Source organism: Monodelphis domestica, chromosome 1, assembly GCF_027887165.1.
Source record: "Monodelphis domestica isolate mMonDom1 chromosome 1, mMonDom1.pri, whole genome shotgun sequence".
In the NCBI taxonomy this organism is placed as follows: Eukaryota; Metazoa; Chordata; class Mammalia; order Didelphimorphia; family Didelphidae; genus Monodelphis; species Monodelphis domestica.
In genome coordinates, this window is record NC_077227.1 from 476859234 (window position 1) to 476879756 (window position 20523).

General features: G+C 43.1%; 2 protein-coding genes across 7 annotated transcripts in view; one reads left to right on the forward strand and one right to left on the reverse strand.

Moving 5' to 3' along the window:
- The window catches only part of TRAF2 (TNF receptor associated factor 2), a 65031-nt gene extending 60071 nt beyond the window's left edge, over positions 1–4960 (forward strand). For 4 of the 5 annotated variants that reach the window (XM_007475391.3, XM_007475392.3, XM_007475393.3 and 1 more), the window contains 3 exons: positions 54–231; positions 2364–2512; positions 3643–4960. In XM_007475391.3, coding sequence (XP_007475453.1) covers positions 54–231; positions 2364–2512; positions 3643–3861 — 546 coding nt within the window. In that variant the 3' untranslated portion in view covers positions 3862–4960. Of the gene's footprint in view, positions 1–53; positions 300–2363; positions 2513–3642 lie in introns of those variants that run through there. The other variant, XM_056812727.1, reaches the window with a different exon arrangement.
- A 3907-nt stretch (positions 4961–8867) lies between these two features.
- FBXW5 (F-box and WD repeat domain containing 5) lies at positions 8868–19249 on the reverse strand. Of its 2 annotated transcripts, none has more exons than XM_007475394.3 (9): positions 19110–19249; positions 15891–16107; positions 15090–15247; positions 13660–13834; positions 13273–13421; positions 12452–12908; positions 11125–11272; positions 10782–10994; positions 8868–10308 (listed from the first exon to the last, which is right to left on the reverse strand). In XM_007475394.3, exons 2-9 carry the CDS (start codon positions 16081–16083, stop codon positions 10062–10064), a joined length of 1740 nt encoding a protein of 579 aa, XP_007475456.1. In that variant the 5' UTR covers positions 16084–16107; positions 19110–19249; the 3' UTR covers positions 8868–10061. The 2 variants fall into 2 exon arrangements, with proteins under 2 accessions (XP_007475456.1, XP_016283617.1); XM_016428131.2 differs by having other exon boundaries at positions 15891–16123; positions 19110–19244.
- Between the last annotated feature and the right edge of the window lie 1274 nt (positions 19250–20523).

Sequence of the window (20523 nt, forward strand, 5' to 3'; positions counted from 1 at the left end):
AGCTGCAGCAGATACGTAGGTCTAATGACTACAATGTGTTTTCCAACCATTAGGTCCAGCAGCTGGAAAGGAGTATAGGATTAAAAGACCTGGCAATGGCTGACATGGAACAGAAGATCCTTGAGATGGAAGCTTCCACTTATGATGGAATTTTCATATGGAAGATAACAGACTTTGCTAGAAAACGACAAGAAGCTATGGCTGGCCGCTCTCCTGCCATCTTCTCTCCAGGTTGTTCTCTCGAAAATAACCTTGTAACTGGCATCTTTTTCTGTGCTCCACATATTTCATTTATTCAGGTGGGCATGTGGAAATGTCACCTGCTGTTCAGTAGGTCAAGTTTAGAATATTTCCAGCCCCTCCCTATTTTCCCCTCCCCTCCCCCCTGAAGAAATCAAAACTACGCTTATGACTTGGGTGATTAGACAGGAGGAGAAAGAGTGGGAGTTTGTTTAGGGGAAATCTCTATTGTCTGACTTGTGAATTTCTTTGAGTTCACCCTCTTCTGGTGCTCTGCCGTCAGCGTCCTATTATAATGATGACATCACTTCCTGAAGGCATTTTAGTCATCTTTCTTTTATTCTTACATGACTTATCCAAGGCTAATGTTGAATTCTGGTTTATTTTCTCTCAGACATCTAAGAGGTGGATCATTCTCCACCACCATCAGTTATCTGGCGAGCTTAGAGATCATAGATTCTCAGCCTGACTTGTAAGGCAAATTTACTGCCTCAAAATTTTTATAATTTATTCCAGAACTAAAAAAAAAATGTTTTTCAGGTTCTCTTGTTTTGAATTCTCTTTAGTGGTACTTCTCTTTGCTAGCCCCTATAGTTAAGAATTGCCCCTAATGAGATTTTCCTGCTTTTATACCAAGACAACATAAATCTTTGGTTATATGGATCCTGATAGTATCTAAAGAACTAATCTGGAGTAAGTGTGAAAGATAAGACCTTTAATGGTGAAATGAAAGATTTATTTGACTATATAGATTTCAGATATTCCTTTTATTTATTTATTTGTTTATTTATTTATTTTGTTGTTTATTTGAACCCTGTCTTAGAGTCAATACTGTGTATTGGTTCCAAGGCAGAAGAGTGGTAAGGGCTAGGCAATGGAGGTTAAGTGACTTGCCCAGGGTCACACAGCTGGGAAGTGTCTGAGGCCAGATTTAAAGGCAGGACCTCCCATCTCTAGGCCTGGCTCTCAATACACTGAGCTACCCAGTTGCCCCCTAAGATATTCCTTTTAGAGTAGACATCTCTGCAAAAAATTTTTGCCTTCTCTTCTACTTCTTGGTTAACTTCTCAAGCAGAAGGCAACTTTCCCACAAATGTTCATATTCACTTGAAAGCATCAGGTGCTTAACTTTTGGGGATGCTATTCAAGTCACCGTGGCGAGAACTTTGAAGTGATTGAGATGGGAACTGATCACACAAATCCAGGCTTCTCATGGGGAAAGTAGAAATGTCATTAGGAGAAAGCAGAGGTAACAAAAGATCTTTTTCTCAACAAAACTTGAGTTGAGGTTACAATAGATTAGTGAAGATTCCCCTGACACCAACCAAAGGGCCTATTTCTCAACTCTTCCCTATATAAATTAGGGAAAAGAGCTATTTGTTATTTGAAACAGTCATAACTCTGCTCTTATTAAGTATAATCCTAATGATTATAAATTTCTTTTGGGATGGAGTTTATGGTATTTACAGGGAATTTATTTTTTCCCTGTTTTTTTTTAAACTCTTTATTCAAACTTTACATCTTTTTGTGATAGAAACATTGAAATGGAAAAGGCTCCATGGCATTTGTGACATCTTGTCATATTCTTGTTATTTTTAATATCATGGCTTCACCAATGATTCTTGAACCAGCTGTTTGTTCATCTGCATCTCTGCTATACTTCTGCCTTTTTCTGTCTCCCCTTCCAAATTTTGCATTGAAATCTACACACTTAGAGTTAGATTGTTAAGACTAAATCCCTTATCTGGCCTTTTAAATTTAATCTAAATTTGCTATCTTTGGGAATTTATCATTGGGCTAGTAATATATACTAAAAAGTGTTGGTTTCCATTTATTGACCTGATAGCTCTTTCCTTAGAGGCCAGTTTGGTGGGAAGTTGTTGCTTTATTTAAAACCAGTTTTCTTCTCAGCCACTTTTTTCTTTGGCCCTGAACACTAAGCCCTTTTTTAGACAGGAAGCCCTCTATCTCTTTTGGAAATTGGAAGCCTGATGGTTGAGAAACCCCCAAGAGAGCTTCCTGTAAGAATAATGCCACTCAAAAACAAGCCAGGTTTTTCTTCCCTCCTCCTCCCTCAGTTTTGTCCAGATATTTATTTTGTACATTTTGCATCGCTTTGTTAGCCTTCTACACGAGCAAATATGGCTATAAGATGTGTTTGAGAATTTATCTGAATGGGGATGGCACTGGACGTGGGACCCACCTTTCTCTTTTCTTTGTCGTGATGAAAGGACCAAATGATGCACTTCTACGTTGGCCCTTTAATCAAAAGGTAAGCCTGACCTGGTAAACACAGGGCTTGTCTTTCAGTTCTGATGGGAGTGAGGGCTTCTCAAATACTTTCTTGCCTCCTGTTCTCCACAAATACTCACCAATTCTCAGAGGACTGTCCTGGGTTGGGCTTAATTCTCATGAGTCCTACTATGGAAAATAGCATAACTAAGGTCTTCCACTTACAAATCAGACCCCTTTTTAGAAGGCCATCTCACATGACCTTTGAAGCAAATATTAATCATATTATACACTTCTTTAACAAGAGCCTATAGATTTTATATTTTGACTATCTAAAGTCAGTCTTCAGTCAGCTGAATTAGTTCCATACATTGGGCCAATAAGAAAAGTATTCTTTATCTCATTGCAGGAGCCAGGGTGATATCCTTTTTTGCTTACCAATGCCTCTTCTCCTAATATGGAGCTGATCCAAAGGAGAAGAAACTTTTGCCCACTTCCTCATAGGACTAAAAAGAGGAAGTCTTGGCATTTGGTCCTAAATCTGGTAGCCAAGGGATTTATTAGCTCCTCCTATTAGTGTAATGGTGGTCTACAAAGAGCTTTCCTTCCCTTATTCTTATGTTTGCAAATGGCTCTGAAGAAAGTAGACCTTTTCAATTGTTTCCCTCTTGAAAAATACAGTTTCTGTAGGGAGAATAACATATGCTTCCCATATTCTTAAACAAATACCTTTATGGGGTGAGCATTAGCAGATGGAACACAGAAGTCACTGTTGAGGCCTTCATTTCCAGGCTTCATGTATTGAAAGTTCATTAATCAGCCAAATGAACAGAAAATATTTGGCTTCTTTAAAGTTAATAGTAAGAATTTAACAAACAGTACTGTTGGGGATCTCATGGCCTCTGTTGCTAAAAAAGCAAGACTCATCCTGCTCCTTGTGGAATGTAAATGATCTTGTCTTGCTTCGGTTTGGGGCCTGGGAAAACAGGAAACTGATTGCAAAGCTTGGAATTTGACATGACATGCTGACAGTTTCTTTGCTATTGGGGCTTTCCAGGCTTTCATTGGGTGTGGGGAAGTTTTATATAGGAGAATAGAATTGAGCTTTCAGATAGAATTAACACTAAGAAACTGCTTAACTTCCTTTCTTTTTGTGCTCTCTGCTCATAGGTGACATTAATGCTGCTAGATCAGAACAACCGGGAACATGTGATTGATGCCTTCAGGCCTGATGTGACATCTTCCTCTTTCCAAAGGCCAGTCAGTGATATGAACATTGCCAGTGGCTGTCCCCTTTTCTGTCCTGTCTCTAAAATGGAGTCAAAGAATTCTTATGTGCGCGATGACGCCATTTTCATCAAAGCCATCGTTGATTTGACGGGTCTCTAATGCCACCTTTCCATCCACATATGGGAGCCTAGTGCTGGCCTGGTTTCGAAGTGTCTCAGGCAGGGGTCTCACCCACACACCTATGGGCAGAGCCCCCTCCCAGCACACTCCAAGTTCATAGGGCAGAGGGGTGGGGCCAAGGCAGGCCTGCAGGGAAAGGCCCTGGCCTTCAGCTAAGAGTGATATTCAGGACCAAGAGGAGAAGGCACTGGCTAGACCTTGGATATTAGAGACACTTGGTTTAAAACTTGTCAACAGAGATTGAGAGTCAGTGAATGGGCAGCCACTTCTAGGAAATAGACAATTCAATCCAGGATTGGTTTGAAATTTGCTGTGGGTCTGCAAGCTCCTGCCTACAAAAGATACTTGATACACTATCTGTGTTGTTATAAGGGGGGTGGGGATAGCAGACTTACTTTAAGGGAGGGGGGATGGGGAAACATGTTAGTCAAGAAGGAAAGTATTTCTCTCTGGTACTGCTTCAAGGGCTCTTTCCAGCAGGGTTCTTAGTCTAGACCCTGTAGCCCATAGTAGCACATAGGAGCAGAAAAAGATCCAGGAGAATTAACAAGAAGAGTCGGTCAAGGACCCATTATGGCTCAAAAGGTGCCCATTGCTGGCACCTGCAATTGTAGGAAATCACTTTCTCTGTATCACTTTGATCTAAATCTGGTCGTGCAGGGATGCAGAGCCACCTTAAGATGGTGGCAATGATCCTGGGGGATAGCATTGGCTTGTAGAAGTAACTACTCGTTAGGTAGCCAAAGAATTTTTCAGTCTGGCCTTTCATTAAAAGGTCAGTTAGTTTATTCTCTTAACTACCCTGCTTATTCCCACTTTACGTGGCCAAGGCTATCCTATTGGGTGGCCACATAGGTAGGTTGCTCTGACAGGAAGGGATCAGCACATGGGATGTGATTAATCATGTCCGTCAATCCCTACTAGTTTTAAACTGAGTAATTCCTGCCATACCACGTTGTGGAGGAGATGGGAAGAGTGAGTAGGGATTATCCACCCCCTGGGCCCATGCCAATGATTTGTATTGTTGATATTATCAAACAACAGAAACAATCACTATTAAATCTTTTTTTTTTTTAAATGCTGTGGATGCTAACATGTTGGTGAACATTGAACTCCATGTCTCCTTGAAAACCATCGTTTACTTGGGATTTTTCAGTGTCATCTCCCTCCATCCTCCACCCCTCACTCTTTGTTTCTACAGTTACTGCTTAGAAGACAGGTTATAGTGTGACAAGGAAATCACTTTAAAAGACTGATATATATTAATTTAAGGTCGCCAAGGAATTCAGCTATGTAATTCCTAAATGAAAACTCAAGTCAGCAGTCAACCCTTTATGGAGTTTAATTACAAACAGGAGGAAGAAAGGTATTAGAGATAGAGAGAGAGAGGGAGAGAGAAAGGGGAGAGAAGGGAATAGGGCTTAAATACCCCTTCTGTTTAGGCTGGGCCAAAAGGCCCAAGCCCTTAGATAGCTGAGGCAAAGAAAAGAGATCAGTCCCTATCACTCACATGACCAAAATGGAGAAACAGTCTCAGGGCCCTCCACCTCCAGCTTCCTTCAGAGCAAGCTTCTCAGAGCACAACCTCTCCAACCAACCTTCAGTCCTCAGCCCCTGCTATCTTTAAGGAAACCATCCAAGTTCCCTCCCCTCAGTTCTCACATCTACCAATCACTGTCCATGTCTTCCCTGTGCCAATGGTGGCTCTAGCTTAACCCAGGACCGCCCAGAGGTTTATGGCTTTGCACATGTCTGTTGAAGGTCATATTCTCAAATAATTAAATCTTGATCCTTTGCTGTAGCCCTTCCTAAATCCTGTTACCCTGAGTAGGGTGGAGATTGGAATAATTAAATTTTGATCTATGCTGCAGCCCTTCCTAAATCCTGTTAGGACTGAGTAGGGTGGAGATTGGAATAATTAAATTTTGATCTATGCTGTAGCCCTTTCCATTGTTCAGCAAAAGGTTTCTGTCCTAAAGTAATCTTAAGAAGGGAGGAGGAGGAACCTCCCATGCCAAGGGGGTTCACATTCCAATGGTGAAATTTCCAACATTCACAAGTCTAAGAAATTTTAAGGTTTACAATAGTCATCTGGTTACTTCCTTAGTGACCTTTGTGTGGGGAGCCTGAGCATAAGAAAATAAGTCACTGTTGTCAGGAAGCAGGCCAGATGGAAGAGAGGTTGAGGGAGGTCTAGTTGTGTGCTCTTTGGCGTAGAGGTGAAAGACCATTCTTAGGTTCAGAAAGACATGTATGTATTTGGATGTTTTTTCCCTCTTAAATGACTGATCTAATGTGACTCAGTACAAGAATTTGGGAAATTGGGTCATCTCTGATGGCTTCTGAGTCCCCAAGTCCTGTGTTTTGATGGGGGATGTCTGCTCTGGCCCCTAGAACATGGCCAGGACCTTTCGAGTGATGGCCATTTACTCCCTACACAGTGTGATAAGGAATGAGCAGGGGCAGCTAGGTAGCTCCAGGCTTGGAGTTGGGAGGACCTGGGATCCAATTTGGCCTCAAGACACTTCCTAGTCATGTGAACCTGGGCAAGTCACTTAACCCAGATTGCACAGCCTTTGCTACTCTTCTGTTTTAGACTTGATCCTAAGACAGGAGGTAAGAGATTTTTGTTGTTGGTTTTTTTTTATTTAAAAAATGAGAGATGGATAATAGCCAAAATTCTAGAGAAGCATTTATGGTGCAAACTTCTCAGACCCCTAACCTCCATTCTGATCCTGGTTCCAACCCCAGGACAGAAAGTTCTAGAGCAGTGGTTCTCAACCTTTCTAATGCCGTGACCCTGCAATACAGTTGCAGTGACCCCAAACCAAAAAATTATTTTGGTGGCTACTTCAAAACTGTAATTTTGCTACAGTTATGATTCGGAATGTAAATACCTAATATGCATTATGTATTCTCATTGCTACAAATTGAGAGGTTGAGAACCGCTGTTCTAGAGCACCAGTTAAATTTTGAAGGTAGATTAGCCTTCTTGAGTTTCAAAAAGCTCTTTTGGAGGAGAGGGCTGGGAAAACCTACAGACATAATCTGTGGCCTTGGGAGCCAGGATGAATGTTGGCCTGTTCTCCTTGACCCTTGACTTCCTAAAGAATGAAGGAGGTGGTATTTCTTCAAATTCCCACATTTCTACATGGCAGGCTAATGGAGCTCTTATAATCTATCATTTGTCTTTCTTTATCACTATCATTCCCCAATGACTTCTTCAACAATAGAATTCACCCTTATAATACGTAAAGTCAAGCAGAACATACAACACATCGGCCATATCTGAAAATGTAGGGCTAATTTTGCACCAGTATCCTCCCACTGAGGAGGAAGGCCTGCTACACTATTAGTCTTCTGAAGTTTGAAGATTCTTCAAAACTTTCCCTGTATTCTATTTACCACTATACTAGCCTAATGCCAGACACATATTAGCTTAATAAAATCTTGTTGCTTGAGGAAGTGGTTACTTACAACTCCTGTGAAGTCTCACCTTCACTCCCACTCCCCCATTGAGGCAAGTCAGTTTTGTTTCTACTCTCAGGGTTCTAAAGACAAAAATAATTTCAAACCTAATTATTTAGATAAATCAATTCTCTATTTGATTATGCTTTTGTAGACAACCTCAATAGGAGATGTAGAAAAGAGAAAAGCAATTGTTTTCTTACAGGTTTGGATAGTTTTATTCATTTATAAAATATCCTTTGTAGTAAAGATTACTTTATATTCTCTTTGTGCAAAATATGTTGATAGGAAGTGCTTAGAATTTATTCTTTTCCTCAGTTCCTGGGGCTTATGGTGCAGCTCCATGCTTTCCAACTTCAAATACATGAACTGTTAAATTATATTTTAGAACGCATGTTAAGAAGTTAGAGTATGCCCAGAGAAAGGTGACCAAAATATTGGGGATGTTTTAACGTTGAGAAAAATCTTAGGGAGATCATGATAGTATTTAGATATTTGAACAGTTGCCACAGAGGGAACTAGTTTGATTGTAGAAAATCAGATTACGGTTCAACATAAGAAAATGCATCCTAAGTTAGAACTGAACTGAAGTGCCAAGTACTATGTCCCCAAAGGGGTCAGTGAAGAGTCAATGGGCACTTTCTTTTTTTCTTTTTCTTTTTTTTAAAAAACCCTTACCTTCCGTCTTGGAGTCAATACTGTGTATTGGCTCCAGAAGAGTGGTAAGGGCTAGGCAATGGGGGTCAAGTGACTTGCCCAGGATCACACAGCTAGGAAGTGGCTGAGGTCAGATTTGAACTTAGGACCTCCCATCTCTAGGCCTGGTTCTCAATCCACTGAGCTACCCAACTGCCCCCCAATGGGCACTTTCAAGCAGAGGGAAATCATTAAGATAGAAGGAACCTCATTAAGATAGAAGGCCAATCAGGTAGTCTTCTCAAATCATGAATTTCACAAGAGCAGGAGTTTCAATTCTTAAGTCTAATGAATCTCAAGATTTCTTGATCTGTTTGAAAACACAGCAGATGAGATGAGCCATTTTAGGTTGGTACTTTATAATTCTGACAGGAAGGTGTGAGAATGAATACTACTGAACCATTCATTCACCTCATCACTGGCTAGTGTTAGGGATAAAGTTCATGGCCCTTTCCACATGAAACTTCTGGTCATATGGATATCAAACTTGAGATCACAAGTTTACCACAGAACTTTGCCTGGCAACACTGAGGTAACAATAATCAGCTTTTACAGCTCTTACTTAAAAACAAATAAACCAACAACCCAAACCCTGACATTCTGTCTTAGAATTAATACAGAGTATCAATTCTAAAGCAAAAGAACACATAAAGACTAGGCAATTGGAATTAAGTGACTTGCCCAGGGTCATACATCTAGGAAGTGTCCGGGGCTACATTTGAACCCAGGCCCTTCTGACTCTAGATGTGGTATTACCTAGATGCCCCTCATAGATCTTACTTTAAGCGGAAACACAATATGGACACAAAGGAGACATGAGGTACTTAACGAGTGTTTATTCAGGGCTGGAGTGAGGTGCACTGGAAAGGCAGACATGCAGTTTGACCCCAGGACCCCACAAGGACCTATACCAACAATTTCACCAAGATAGATCCGGCAACCCCTCCCTGCAGCTTCCCAGACAGGCCCCTGACCAAGTTACTAGGAAAGGAGCTACTGATGCTGGTGTCAAAATAAGTTATTTAGGAAAAGAATGAGGCAAAGCAGAGTGTGGGGTAGGAACCACCTCCATTCCTGGACACTGTAGTGATAGTACCATTCTTTAACAGGTTGACTCTGCTGCCCCGACTATTGTAATCCTCAGCTAGGCCAAGGCAACTGGAGAGCTTCAGGGCCAAACTGGGTGCAACCAAGGCCAAGAAGCTGTTACAAAAAAAAAAAACAACAAATCTCAAGGAATGAACTCATTTGAACTGGATTTAGGAAACAAATTATATCCTTAGTGGGTCAATGGCCTATGTGAAATAAACTGTAGTGCTCCCAAAAAACCACACATGTGAAGTGAAAACCTCCAAGGAGAGTCCTTGATCAGAATGGCTGTCCCTAACTCCTGAGAAGGGGGCCCAGGGCTCCCTGGTAAGCCCATACAACTAAGCTTCTTACAAACCTCAAAAATTGGAAATCCTAGCTTTGAAATAGAACACATTGAAACCTAAGTAAAAGGAAGGTTCAAATAATCTATTTTGTAAAATTATTTCTAATCACAAATCCTACCCAGTTGTAGGGATGGGAGATGGAAATGAAGCAGTCTATGTCTGAACTCTTCTTTCTCCTATAATTCTGCCAACAAATTCTTGCTGTCACACACGGCTGTGCCCCCCAGACATCTTGTGGCAGAACTGCTACAAGCCCAAGAATGGGAAAAGATTCTTCAGCTCAGGAGCAAGTTGCCATCAACAAAAGAGTCCTGAGCAAGGGTATGATAGGCACTGTCACTTGGCAGACTCTCCAAAGTCAGTTCCTAGACTGGGCTTGGAAGGAGATCAAGATAGGAGTCATCATTTGGTGGAAGACTTGGTCCTGTTTATCAGAACAGCCACACCAAGATAGGGAAGTCTTGACTATTGCTTCTCTATGGTTTGTTGATGGCCTGGGTAGTTAGAACAGTCTCCTGTAAACCAAGGTGTCTGCCCCTCAGAAGAACTTGTGAGTTCAAGATAGCTAGGTGGGGTTCTTCAGCTCTTTTGGCTGCTCAGCCAGGAGAAGAAGAGTGGACGGGGCCGTGGGCGAGAGGCTTGGTGGATACGCACAGTACGGGGTGACCGCCATACTTTAATAGTATTATCATCACTGGCACTCAGCAACAACTCCTGTTCCAGGGGGCTAAAGGCCACTGAGTTGACCACATCCTCATGCCGGAGTTTGGCCAAGCAGATGTTATAATGTCGGTCCCAGACATAGCCATGTCGGTCTTCTGCACCACTGTTGGATACATGTGAGACAGGATGAGTCAGAGCTAATGGGCGTGTCATCCTCAAATCCTTCACCCCACCTTTCCATCCCAGGATAGATACTATAGGTCTGACAAAGGCCAAGATCCCTGTAGTAGGAGTCCAAAGTAGTTACATGCTAGACTTCCCAAACCTCTCCACTCCATTCTATAATCAAAGTTTAAAGAGACATCAGGAAGAATTGGTTATTTAAATAGGACTCTGTCCTGCTTTATCTTATCATACTATAAGCTCTGTTAATGGGTTTCTATTATAATGAATGCTTAGTATCTATCATCCTGCATCCTATTCTTAGGATCTCCTTGAATAAACAGATTTCCCAAGTAATTCCCCCTCTGAGCTGGGCTAGAGATATCTTCCTTCTTCCCTACCCCATCTCTCAATAATGATAGGGAGATTAAACACATTGATTTCGGTTTTTCATAGAGGTGGAGAATATGGTACCTGGCAACAAAATCCCTGCTGACATCAAGGAAAATGAAGAAGCACTCATCATTGGGGGTATAGGCACGGTGGGCTCTGAGGGCCCTCTTCACTTCCTTCATAGTCTTAAGGTCAAACACGTGTAAGTCAATCTCCTCAGCAATAGGTGGTGGCTGCATGGGGTCTGACACCACTGAGCCACTGGGCCATGAGCGGCTGTTGACATATAGGTACCTGGGTAGGGGGAATGAGGAGTTTGGATCCCAAAACAGGAGCCACTGATTTTCCCCATGAAACCCCTGCCTGAGTCAATGACCAATTCTTGCCCCTATGAGCCTGCTTGGTTGGCAATCCTCAACCCCACCTGTGGTCAGGTGACAGTCCCATTCCAATGATGTGTCCATGGATGTCAATCACGTGATCCAATGAGTCAAAAAACTCATCTGAACGCCGCTCTTCTCCCAGTACTGGCCCTGCAGTTGTCATCTGGTGAGGCAGGATCTGTTTAATCCCTGATAGGGAAGAGGAAAGAGGAAAAGTGAAAGATAGGCTATATTAGCAAAGTAGATAAGTCTCAAATCTTTTCCATTTTATTTGTTGTTTAATCGTGTCTGACTTCCTGGCCCCATTTGAGGTTTTCTTGGCAAAGATATTGGAGTGGTGTGCCATTTCTTTCTCCAGTTCATTTTACAGATGAGGAACTAAGGCAAACAGGGTTAAGTGACTTGTCCAGGGTCACACAGCTAGTGTCTGAGGCCAGATTTGAACTTAGGAAGATGAGTGTTCCTGACTCCAGGTCCAAAACTCCCACTAATCTACCCCAAATGCTTTGATTTCTATGTCTCTTCCCCCCCTACTGCCACCACCACCATCCCATCCCACCCCTGGCAAGGATGAAATTACTTAAGGCAGCTGAACATATTTTAAGACAATGACAGCTTAGGAGCACAAAGGCAAAGAGTAAAGATAACAGATGGTCACTGGTGGTACCCAACATTGCTTTGAGGCTTTTAACTTTTTTCCCAAAGAGTTAACAGAACTTAGGGTCTCTTATTTCCTCCTCACAATGTCTCCAGAAAGATCTATATCACAATCTCTATTTTACTAGTGTGGAAACTAAAGAAAGGCAAGTAAAAGAACTAGCACCACAATATAAGTGACTCAATTGTCCCTTAGTTGAGAGCAGACCAAAGATAATTGGGTTATTAGTACCTTCAAAAACTGCAAGGCAAGAAAAATAATGGAGTTAGGTCCATCAGTTTACAGAACCACAAAAATTTCTGTCATATCTCTGACCTCCATAAAATAAGAGCCAGCCCATCAGTTAAGAATCACTTTCTGAAGCCATGGCAGGAAGTTCCAGTTATTTCTCTCCTAGGAAATGTCTCCTTAAAAACTTCCTCAACGTTGTCACCTTGTGGTTCTCAACATTGTTCAGAGCTGGGGATTCTCAGTTCCTGGCCTTTCTTCACTAACCCCATTCTTCAATCCCTCAATGACTTCTGCTCTAGCCATTCCATTTAATCATTCTTTATCCCCAGTTAGTTCTTTCTGTTCTTGAATACCTAGATAACCTCTATCCTTCAGTTCTCATCTCCCAGTTCCCTTCACTGCCTGTCTGGACTGTTTCTCCCAAACCACCTTTGAGCACCACAGGTTGGTTTCTAAGATATATAAGCCTGTGCTGTTACCTATCTGGTGTGGGGAGTAGGTGAGGCAGCCAGTAGTGAAGATCAAATATTTCTTCTTGTCGCTGCTTTCTCTGCTTGTCTCAGGGGCTTTGGTTCGACTCTGGGCCAGAAACTCTGCAACTTTGCTCTCCAACTCCTGCTCTGACAAGACAGGTCGTGCCCGCCACTCCATGATATCATCTAGGAAGCGCCGAAGTCCCTCCTTGGGCCCCCCTCGGGATTGGGCTTCTAGTGGAGGTGGGTTCCAGCTTTCCTCTTCCTCATTATCACTACCCAGGTCAAAAACACGGCAAGGAGAGGTGGTGACAGAAGTTAGCTGGGGTCCAGCATCGAGCAGGAGGTCAGGGCTATCATAGCGACTGCAGTCAGCCACCATCACAGTACGGATAGTACTGGCATTAAGGTTCTGGATTTTGAAGAGCCGCTTCACCACATTAACATTCTCCGACTCAACATCCTAGAGAAAAGGACAGTCTATAAGATTAAAAAACATTCTAGCTATCACAACAAAGCCAATATTGGCTTAGACTGTGTTGCTTTTTCAAGATTCTTGTAGAACCCCAAGACGGAGATTATTATTCTCGTAAGTGGGAAGATTTAGATCTAGAGAGGTTAAAATTGCCAAAGGTGTCACAGAAAATCAGGAATGGAATTAGGATTGTAGTACATATAGCCCAGGACTCCTGACTCCTCACTCTTGGTCCTTTCCCATTAGACCTTCCTCCAGGTTTGATGTCATCAAAGAGCCCTGGCCATAAAAAAGTCTAACAGCTTCTATTTCCCCTCTTAGTGCTAGAGAAATCTCAAAGTATCTTTCCAACCTGAAAGGCATTGTTGAGCCAGAGCACAGAGCAGGATGTGATATCTCCAATTCGGTGTAGATTCCCAGAGATTAGATTGGTTTCATTTAGCCAGCATCCAAACACATCATATGGCTTGTTTCGCACCCGTGAGAGGAGAGCAAAGTTGTCTGTTTAAAAAGAGAGAAAAGAAGTAGAGGATGGGGTGAAGAAGCCAGGTGAGAAGGTAGGGATAAATGGGAGAGCAGGAGTGGAATCTCTTTCCCTACTTACTGAGAGAAGAAGGCTCTCTCTGAGGAGCTCCTGGTCAGATATGACTAGACTCCTGATACCTCATTTGGCAAAGGGAATGAGGGACAAGTTGTGGGGGAAGCTACACAGATGAAAGATGGCAGTGTATACTCTCACCCAAGCTGATGACAGCAATCTCTCCTGATGAAGAATTATGGGGCCCTAGGAAGACTCCTGATACGAGGAGCAGTGTGTCATCCTGGTTGAACTGGGAAAACTGAGTGTAGCTCCAGTTATAAGGCCTCATGTTGGAGCTGTGTAGGAGTGAGATGGCCAGGTCATTGTTCCATATCTGGGAGGATAGAGAAGGACAGAAAGGGAAAGCATACTCCAAAAAGTTAGATGTCCACTGTGGCAATCTATCATGGCAGACAAATCTTGTAAGTAGTGAATAGAGAAGAAAAAGTCACCAAGGCCAGATTCCCACTCCAACTTGGATCACTATAGTCTGATCCCCATAAGTCATTGTATTTGTTCTATACGCAATATTACCCAATTAATGCATCCCAAGGACCTAAGTGGTTAGCACTAATAACTCAGCTGTGTGTGGAATGGTTCCCATTCTTGCCAGCTGCAAAAGGCCCAGAAAAAGCTATCCTGAGGATTCATGAGCTCTTTCCCCTCCCACCCACCTCAAAACCCAGTTGCCTTGGCTCAAGCTAGTAGAGGTGATAGCGAGAGTCAAAAAGGCTACATACCTTGGTTCTATCTGGCTTAACAGAGCTGTAAGTAGTGACAGAGATTTCCCACCAGAAGATACATAAGAAATCCTAAAACTGGATCCACTGAACAACTCTCCCAAAGTACCCTCTCTTTAAGTATTCTCTAGAACATGGCTCAGTATTCTTAGGGCTAAAAGGTGATCTGAGACTGGAAAGTGACCTCCAACTCAAAGGAGTATAACAAGCTGGCTTTCATTGTGGCCACAATTTCAACCTCTCCTTTCTTTCCCCTTGGATTCAGATACTGTGACTTAAAATGCTGACTGCCTGGAATCATTAGAGAAGTTAAAAGTATGAACTGAAATCTTCACATCCTTTCCATTGTAACTGTTTTCTGTTTTAATATCAATACAATTCTCTTGTAATCAGACAGAGAACTGACACATGACCTTCCAAAACTTCTATTTGTATCTAAGTCTATGTTTGCTTCAAGTCATCCTCTCAGGCTAGTTCCTATTTCCAGCAGATAGATGAATTAAGGCATGAGTCCATTATGACAAAAGAAAGGATGTGTGGCTCTAGGGAATCCAGGAGCAAGTTTGACTTTCTCGCTATATCTACAGCCTCTCCCTGCCTATTTTCTAACACTTTCCTGAAGGCTACTACAACCCCAGGATAATCTACTCCAAAAGGCTAAAGCCAGGATAGCAGTTGTGACAACGACCTGACCAGTTACCATTATTATTTTCAGACACACACAAAAAAATAGCAAACATGCTAGATCACTATCCCAGTGTTCCCAAGAGGAAGAAGGTACCTTGGCTTAATAGGAACAGTAGTAGTCCCAAGCAACTACAGTAACACTCTATAGGCCCTCAGCCTTACCTTTACAGTGCAGTCCTTGGAACAGGATGCAAACAGGTATCCTGTGTGTGAAAAGCTGAGGTGAAGGACCTGATCAGTGTGTTCTCTCAGTGTCTGTACTTCCACACAGGGAATGGTGTCATAGAGCCTCTGAAACTCCTCATACCAGGAGGCAGCAGCTGTACCACAAAAAGCCAAGACAAAGTGTCATTTAGAGGCAAAAGGACAAGAGTAGAACAAGCTATAAGTGATTTCTAAGAAGCAAACATAATCTAGCAAGAGCACAACTGTTGACAGTTGCTGAATAGGATAAGGGAAAAATAAGTAAGCTACCCTCCTCAATTATTCTTATTGGCAGAAACCCAGTCTCCCTAAAATCTGCATAAAAGCTAACAAATATGACGTTCCATGTCTTATACAAATATTCTATCTCCCCAGGGATCTAATAATATACTTCTCTGTTCAACAGAAGGCATTAGAGAACCTGTAGGACCATGGACAAATCAATTCCCTTCTCTGAGCTTCAATTTCCTCATCTAAAAAATTAGAGAGTTAAACTAGATGATGTCTAAGGTCTCTTCCAGCTAGCTATGGTCCTTGGGTGATAAATATTCCACTGTGACCAGGATAATCTATGGCCCTGGGTAATAAATGATTCCACTATTACCAGAACTAGTCATCATTATCAGCAAGTTGTGACACAATCTTCATGTGTCTCAATCCTGTGTGTTCAGCTCAGAGGCTAAAAACAAAACAAAACAACTCTTTCATTCCCCCAGGGAAGATGGTGCTCAACCTCAACTTCACCATCTATTCACTGACCTGGATGACGGGGGACATCTCGGGCCACCTGGTAGTATCGGTAAAACAGCTCCTTCCACAGAAACTCATCTCGAGATACTGCCTGCCACTGGCGGCACACCAACCCTGCGGCTAGCACATCTTCATGGCTCAGGCTCAAGAAGATCTGGTAAATAATACTGTCTGGAAGGAAGGGGTTGCCCCCATCATCCATCGTGTCATTCTGTCCCCAAGGACTCTGAAATCACATGCACCTGAGTCAGACAATAAAAAAATGGGGGGACAAGGCAGTGGTATAATAAAAATAGACATGTAGAAAACTGACATTTATATACATTTGACATTGACAACTGACATTTATATACATATCTTATTTGAATCTCACAAAAATTTGAGGAAGGTAATATAGATGTCATCCTTATTTTGTAGTTGATAAACTTTTTAATTAGTCAATAAACTTTTACTTAGCACCTACTATATGTGAGGCACTGTGCTAAGCACTGACACAGCATGTAAAAGATAGTTCCTGACCTCAAGGAGCTCACAATCTACTAATGAAGTCAAGTCTCAAAAGTCTTGACTTTGGTCATAAAATTAATAAGATTGAGAGAGATTTCTGATCTAAGTCTTTCTGACCTTAAGTCTAGCCTGGTGAGGACGAGGGAGCTATGGAAAAATGGGTAAGGAAAGTAAGGCCAGGAATAGAGGATCTGGGGCTGTTGGCACTCAATTAAGCATATTATTTCTCACAGAAATCAAACAAGCATTAATTAAATGCTTGCTACCAGCCAAGCACTGAGGTGATAAAGATACAAAGACAATAGCTAAACAATTCCTACAGTCAAGAAGCTTATAATCTATGCTAGAAAGGGAGATAACACTCCTAAAACTTAAGCTACTAAAGCTTAAAGTTGCACAAAGACTTCTGGATTATTCTGCATATATACACCCAGTGTATACAGAAAATAGAAGATAATTTGAGAGAAATAAACAGAGGAAATAGGAAAGTGTGTACATAGAATATGTATATAAAAAATGGAAAGATAAATGAGGGTGGGATAGATATTAGTCACTGAGAGAAACAGAAATGCCTTTAAGTTAGCACATTAGTCAAACTTAAAGGAAATTAGGAATTCTAAGCACTGACTAGAAGACTTGCTAGCAATTATATCAGTAAATGTACACTGAATATTTACTGAATAAATGCTAAAGTCCAAACAACCACCACCCTGGAAATTCACCCATGTGTGAACTGGGAATTGTGTGTGAACTACAATTTTCTAAGGATGTACCAGTAACATATGGATAAGGTAAAAAGGCACCTATCTTCCAGGTTAACAATCTGCAACATGGTGGGTAGGCTGAGCCAAGTCCCTGGACTTACTCTCTGAAGGGTTACTACAGTCTAAGACCACATTCTCCATTCAGAGGTGCCATCTAATGACCTTTACCTACACAGGAAAAGCAAACTGCCTCTTACCACATAGACTAAAGGGACAAAACAGGGTACTGAAGAAGTGAATCGGGTCAGAACAACCTATTCTCCTCAGTGGAAAGCCAAAGAAGGGAGCCTTCTGAAATCTAAATTAAGACTTTGTGTGGGGATTCCCCCAGGAGACATCAAAATGTAATTTACATTTCCCTGGTTAGGAAACTAGAACTGGTAGCTGCAGTGGGAGGACAAGGCAACAGAAGATTAGAAATCAAGATGTGAGCAAAATATAGAGCTTGCAAATGCTTGACACAGATGCTTATTGTATAGAATACAAGGTTGATATTTCTAGATTATAGCAATGAAACTGGGGATAGTAGCTAGGATTTTCTTAACCTTAAGAGTTTTGATCTAAATCCCTGGAAATTAAGACTCTCCAGTCTGGGAGATTCCTCATACATTGTTATCACAGGGATCCAAACTGCACTTTCCTAAGTATAAGACATTTTAAAAGAATGGTTGGTAATGATGTTTGCTATCTATAGACAGATATGATCACAGTATTCTCCAAGGTCTGATGTTCATTCAGGTAGACTTCCGAATGAGGAAAGCCTCGAAGCTTCAATGGATGTGAAACCCCTGTGTTCCTCAGGCTTCCCAAGTATGGCTGCTATAGCATCCAGTATTTCTAGTAGTGGCTGATTCCCTTTCTTTAAAGTGATCCCTTAAGGAAGGAGTTTCATGCTTCGCAGAGGAACTTAGTAGGGAGATAGAGTCTCTCCCTTTCTCCTGAAGGTCCACACCCAGTGTTAGAACACAACATAGAAGGAAATATCAGGTTTTTTAAAGTACTGGAGGCCTGGTGACATGGGAATCGTTGGAAGGGAGATCTAGAGCCTGAAAAGATCTTGTTGGGAGGCCATTTGGTCTACACTCTCCTCCACCTGATTTTATAAATAAGTAAACTGAGGACTGAAATTGAATGACTTGTTCAAGGTCACAAAGATGATACTGATTGATGTAAGGGTAAGATTTGAATGCAAGTCCATTTTCACTTTTGAGGAGGGGTCCCTGGGAGGGAAGAGGTCTTTGTTGGGGGAGCAGCATGGTTAGGGAGGATGGGGGGGGGGGGTTGGGGTCCCTGGCGAGTCCCTGTTGGGAGGGGAGGAAGTTGGGGTGAGGTGTGAGTTAGGGAAGTGAGCCCTGGAAGAGGAGCAATTGGGGGGGGGGTGCTCCTTTGTAGGAGGTGCACTTTAGGAAAGTAGGGTTCAGGTCACTGTTAGGTAGGGTTCCCTTGGAGGAGTCCTGACTAGGGGAGTCCTTTGAGGACGAGGTGCCGAGAAGGTAAGCCCTGGAATGGTCTCTGGTGGGGGTGGGGTGGGGGGGCCATGGTGCTTTGAAGATAAGGTGTCTGTTGGGGAAGCGGGTCTGGGGGGTGGGGGTGGGGTCCTTCCTAGGAAGAGTCCTTTGAGGATGAAGTAACTGTTGAGGAAGGTTCCTGGGGGTTGGGGGGTGGGGGTGAGAAGTCTGACAAGGAGGTGGGCCCTGGAAAAGGTGGAAAGGATCCTTTGGAGATGAAGTGTTAGGGAGGTAGGCCCTGGGGGGGTTGGGAGGGATCCCTCCTGGTAGTCCTTACGGGGTGGTGTCAGGGGATGAGCCGAGGGGGGAATCCCCGTAGAGGGTCCCTCTCGGGTGGGGGCCCTTCGGGGAAGCCTGCCTCGGCGGGGCGCTGTTGGGGTGCGCTCACTGTGGGAGGGAGCCCCCCCCAGCTGGCAGGGCGAAGCCGCAGGACGCGCTCCCCCACTCACCCCGCGGGAGCCACCTCACTGCAGCCGAAGCCGGAGCCGGAGCCGGGACGATAAGGGGGGCGGGGCTCAAGGGGCAAGGCGAGAGAAGCCCCGGGCCGGGCCGCTCTGCCCCCAGCCCCCCACTTCCGCTCGCGCACCAAGTCGCCGCGGCCGTCGCTCCCTCCGCGTCTCTATGATGTGGGTCCTCCTCAGGCCTGATGCCTCGAGCCCAGAGGCATCGATAACTCCTCCTCCACGTCGTTCCACCCGGCCGCCACCGCCCCTTCCCTGGCTCGAGTCGTTCTGGTTCCTGTGCCCGGCTTTCTCCCCTTCTGCGCTTGCGCTGAAGCCTCACGCTGCCCCGAACCATGATTGCCATCGGCCACCAGGGGACAGCAAGGCCACGTTTCTGCACCGTCAAATCTTAGTAAATCTTAAACCTGCGCGGGACCTTCACGGTCAATTAGTCCAACCCATTCATTAAACTGATCACAAAACTAAAACCCATAGTGGTCTGTACAAAGTCAAACAGCTAATAATAATAATAATAGTAATGATAATAACGATGATGATGATGATGCTAGGCCTTATAAATCGAGCTTTCAGATTTGCAACTCACTTTAGAAATATCTTGTTTTATCCTGATTGCAACCCTGGGAGGTAGGTGCTACTGTTACACCCATTTTACAAATGAGGAACCTAAGACAAACAGGCTAGGTTAATTCCTGGGAGTCACAGTCAGTTAAGTGTCTGAGACTGGATTTGAACACAGATCCAGAGCTCCATCTATAGTGTCACCTAGCTCCCTGATAAAGTCAGAGGCAGGACTAAGCCAAGTCTTCCTTATTTCAAAGTCATTCCTTTATCCATGTTATCTGCTATGTGGGAGGCATGACAAAATAGATAGCCCCTTACTCAAAAGGATTTGAATGGAAGACCTCTGCCTGTAAATCCCCAGCTCTTTTCTACTATGACAGTCTCATCCAATCATTGCATTAGAAGACTTCAAGCAAAGGCTGGGTGACCACTTGCCAGGACTGCTCACCTGTAAATTGGACTAGATGACCTCTTAGTTCCCTTCAGTGATCCTGGGAGCTAATTCCTAACATTCCTCTGGCTTTAGTGTCCACACAGGGAAGGAACCAAATCTCTCATGTGAGTCTACACAAGCATGGCTAGTACCAGAGCAGAAGGGAGAGTGTCAGAACACACTCCAGGTACGCCAAGATGACAGAGTCTCCCCCAGATCACAGAAACTGGAGCTGGAGCAGGAAAGGACTTTAAGGGTTATTTAAAGCAACCTCCTCACTTTATAGATGAACAAACTGAGGCCCAGAAAAGTAGACTTGATCTTGAGAATCTGAATTCAGTGTCTTTTCTGCTGAATCATGTTTTCTTTCTGATCCCTTGGAGTTCTCTGTTTATTCATTCATTC

What these genes read in the sequence shown, in the direction of transcription:
- FBXW5 (XM_007475394.3), bottom strand. Translation starts at nt 16,083, where the DNA reads ATGGATGATGGGGGCAACCCCTTCCTTCCAGACAGTATTATTTACCAG. An exon ending in GATTGCTGTCATCAGCTTGG is followed by an intron (nt 13,422 to 13,659) that starts GTGAGAGTATAC and finishes CTTTTTAAACAG; the next exon opens with ACAACTTTGCTCTCCTCTCA. An exon ending in AGCAGGGATTTTGTTGCCAG is followed by an intron (nt 10,309 to 10,781) that starts GTACCATATTCT and finishes TGTATCCAACAG; the next exon opens with TGGTGCAGAAGACCGACATG.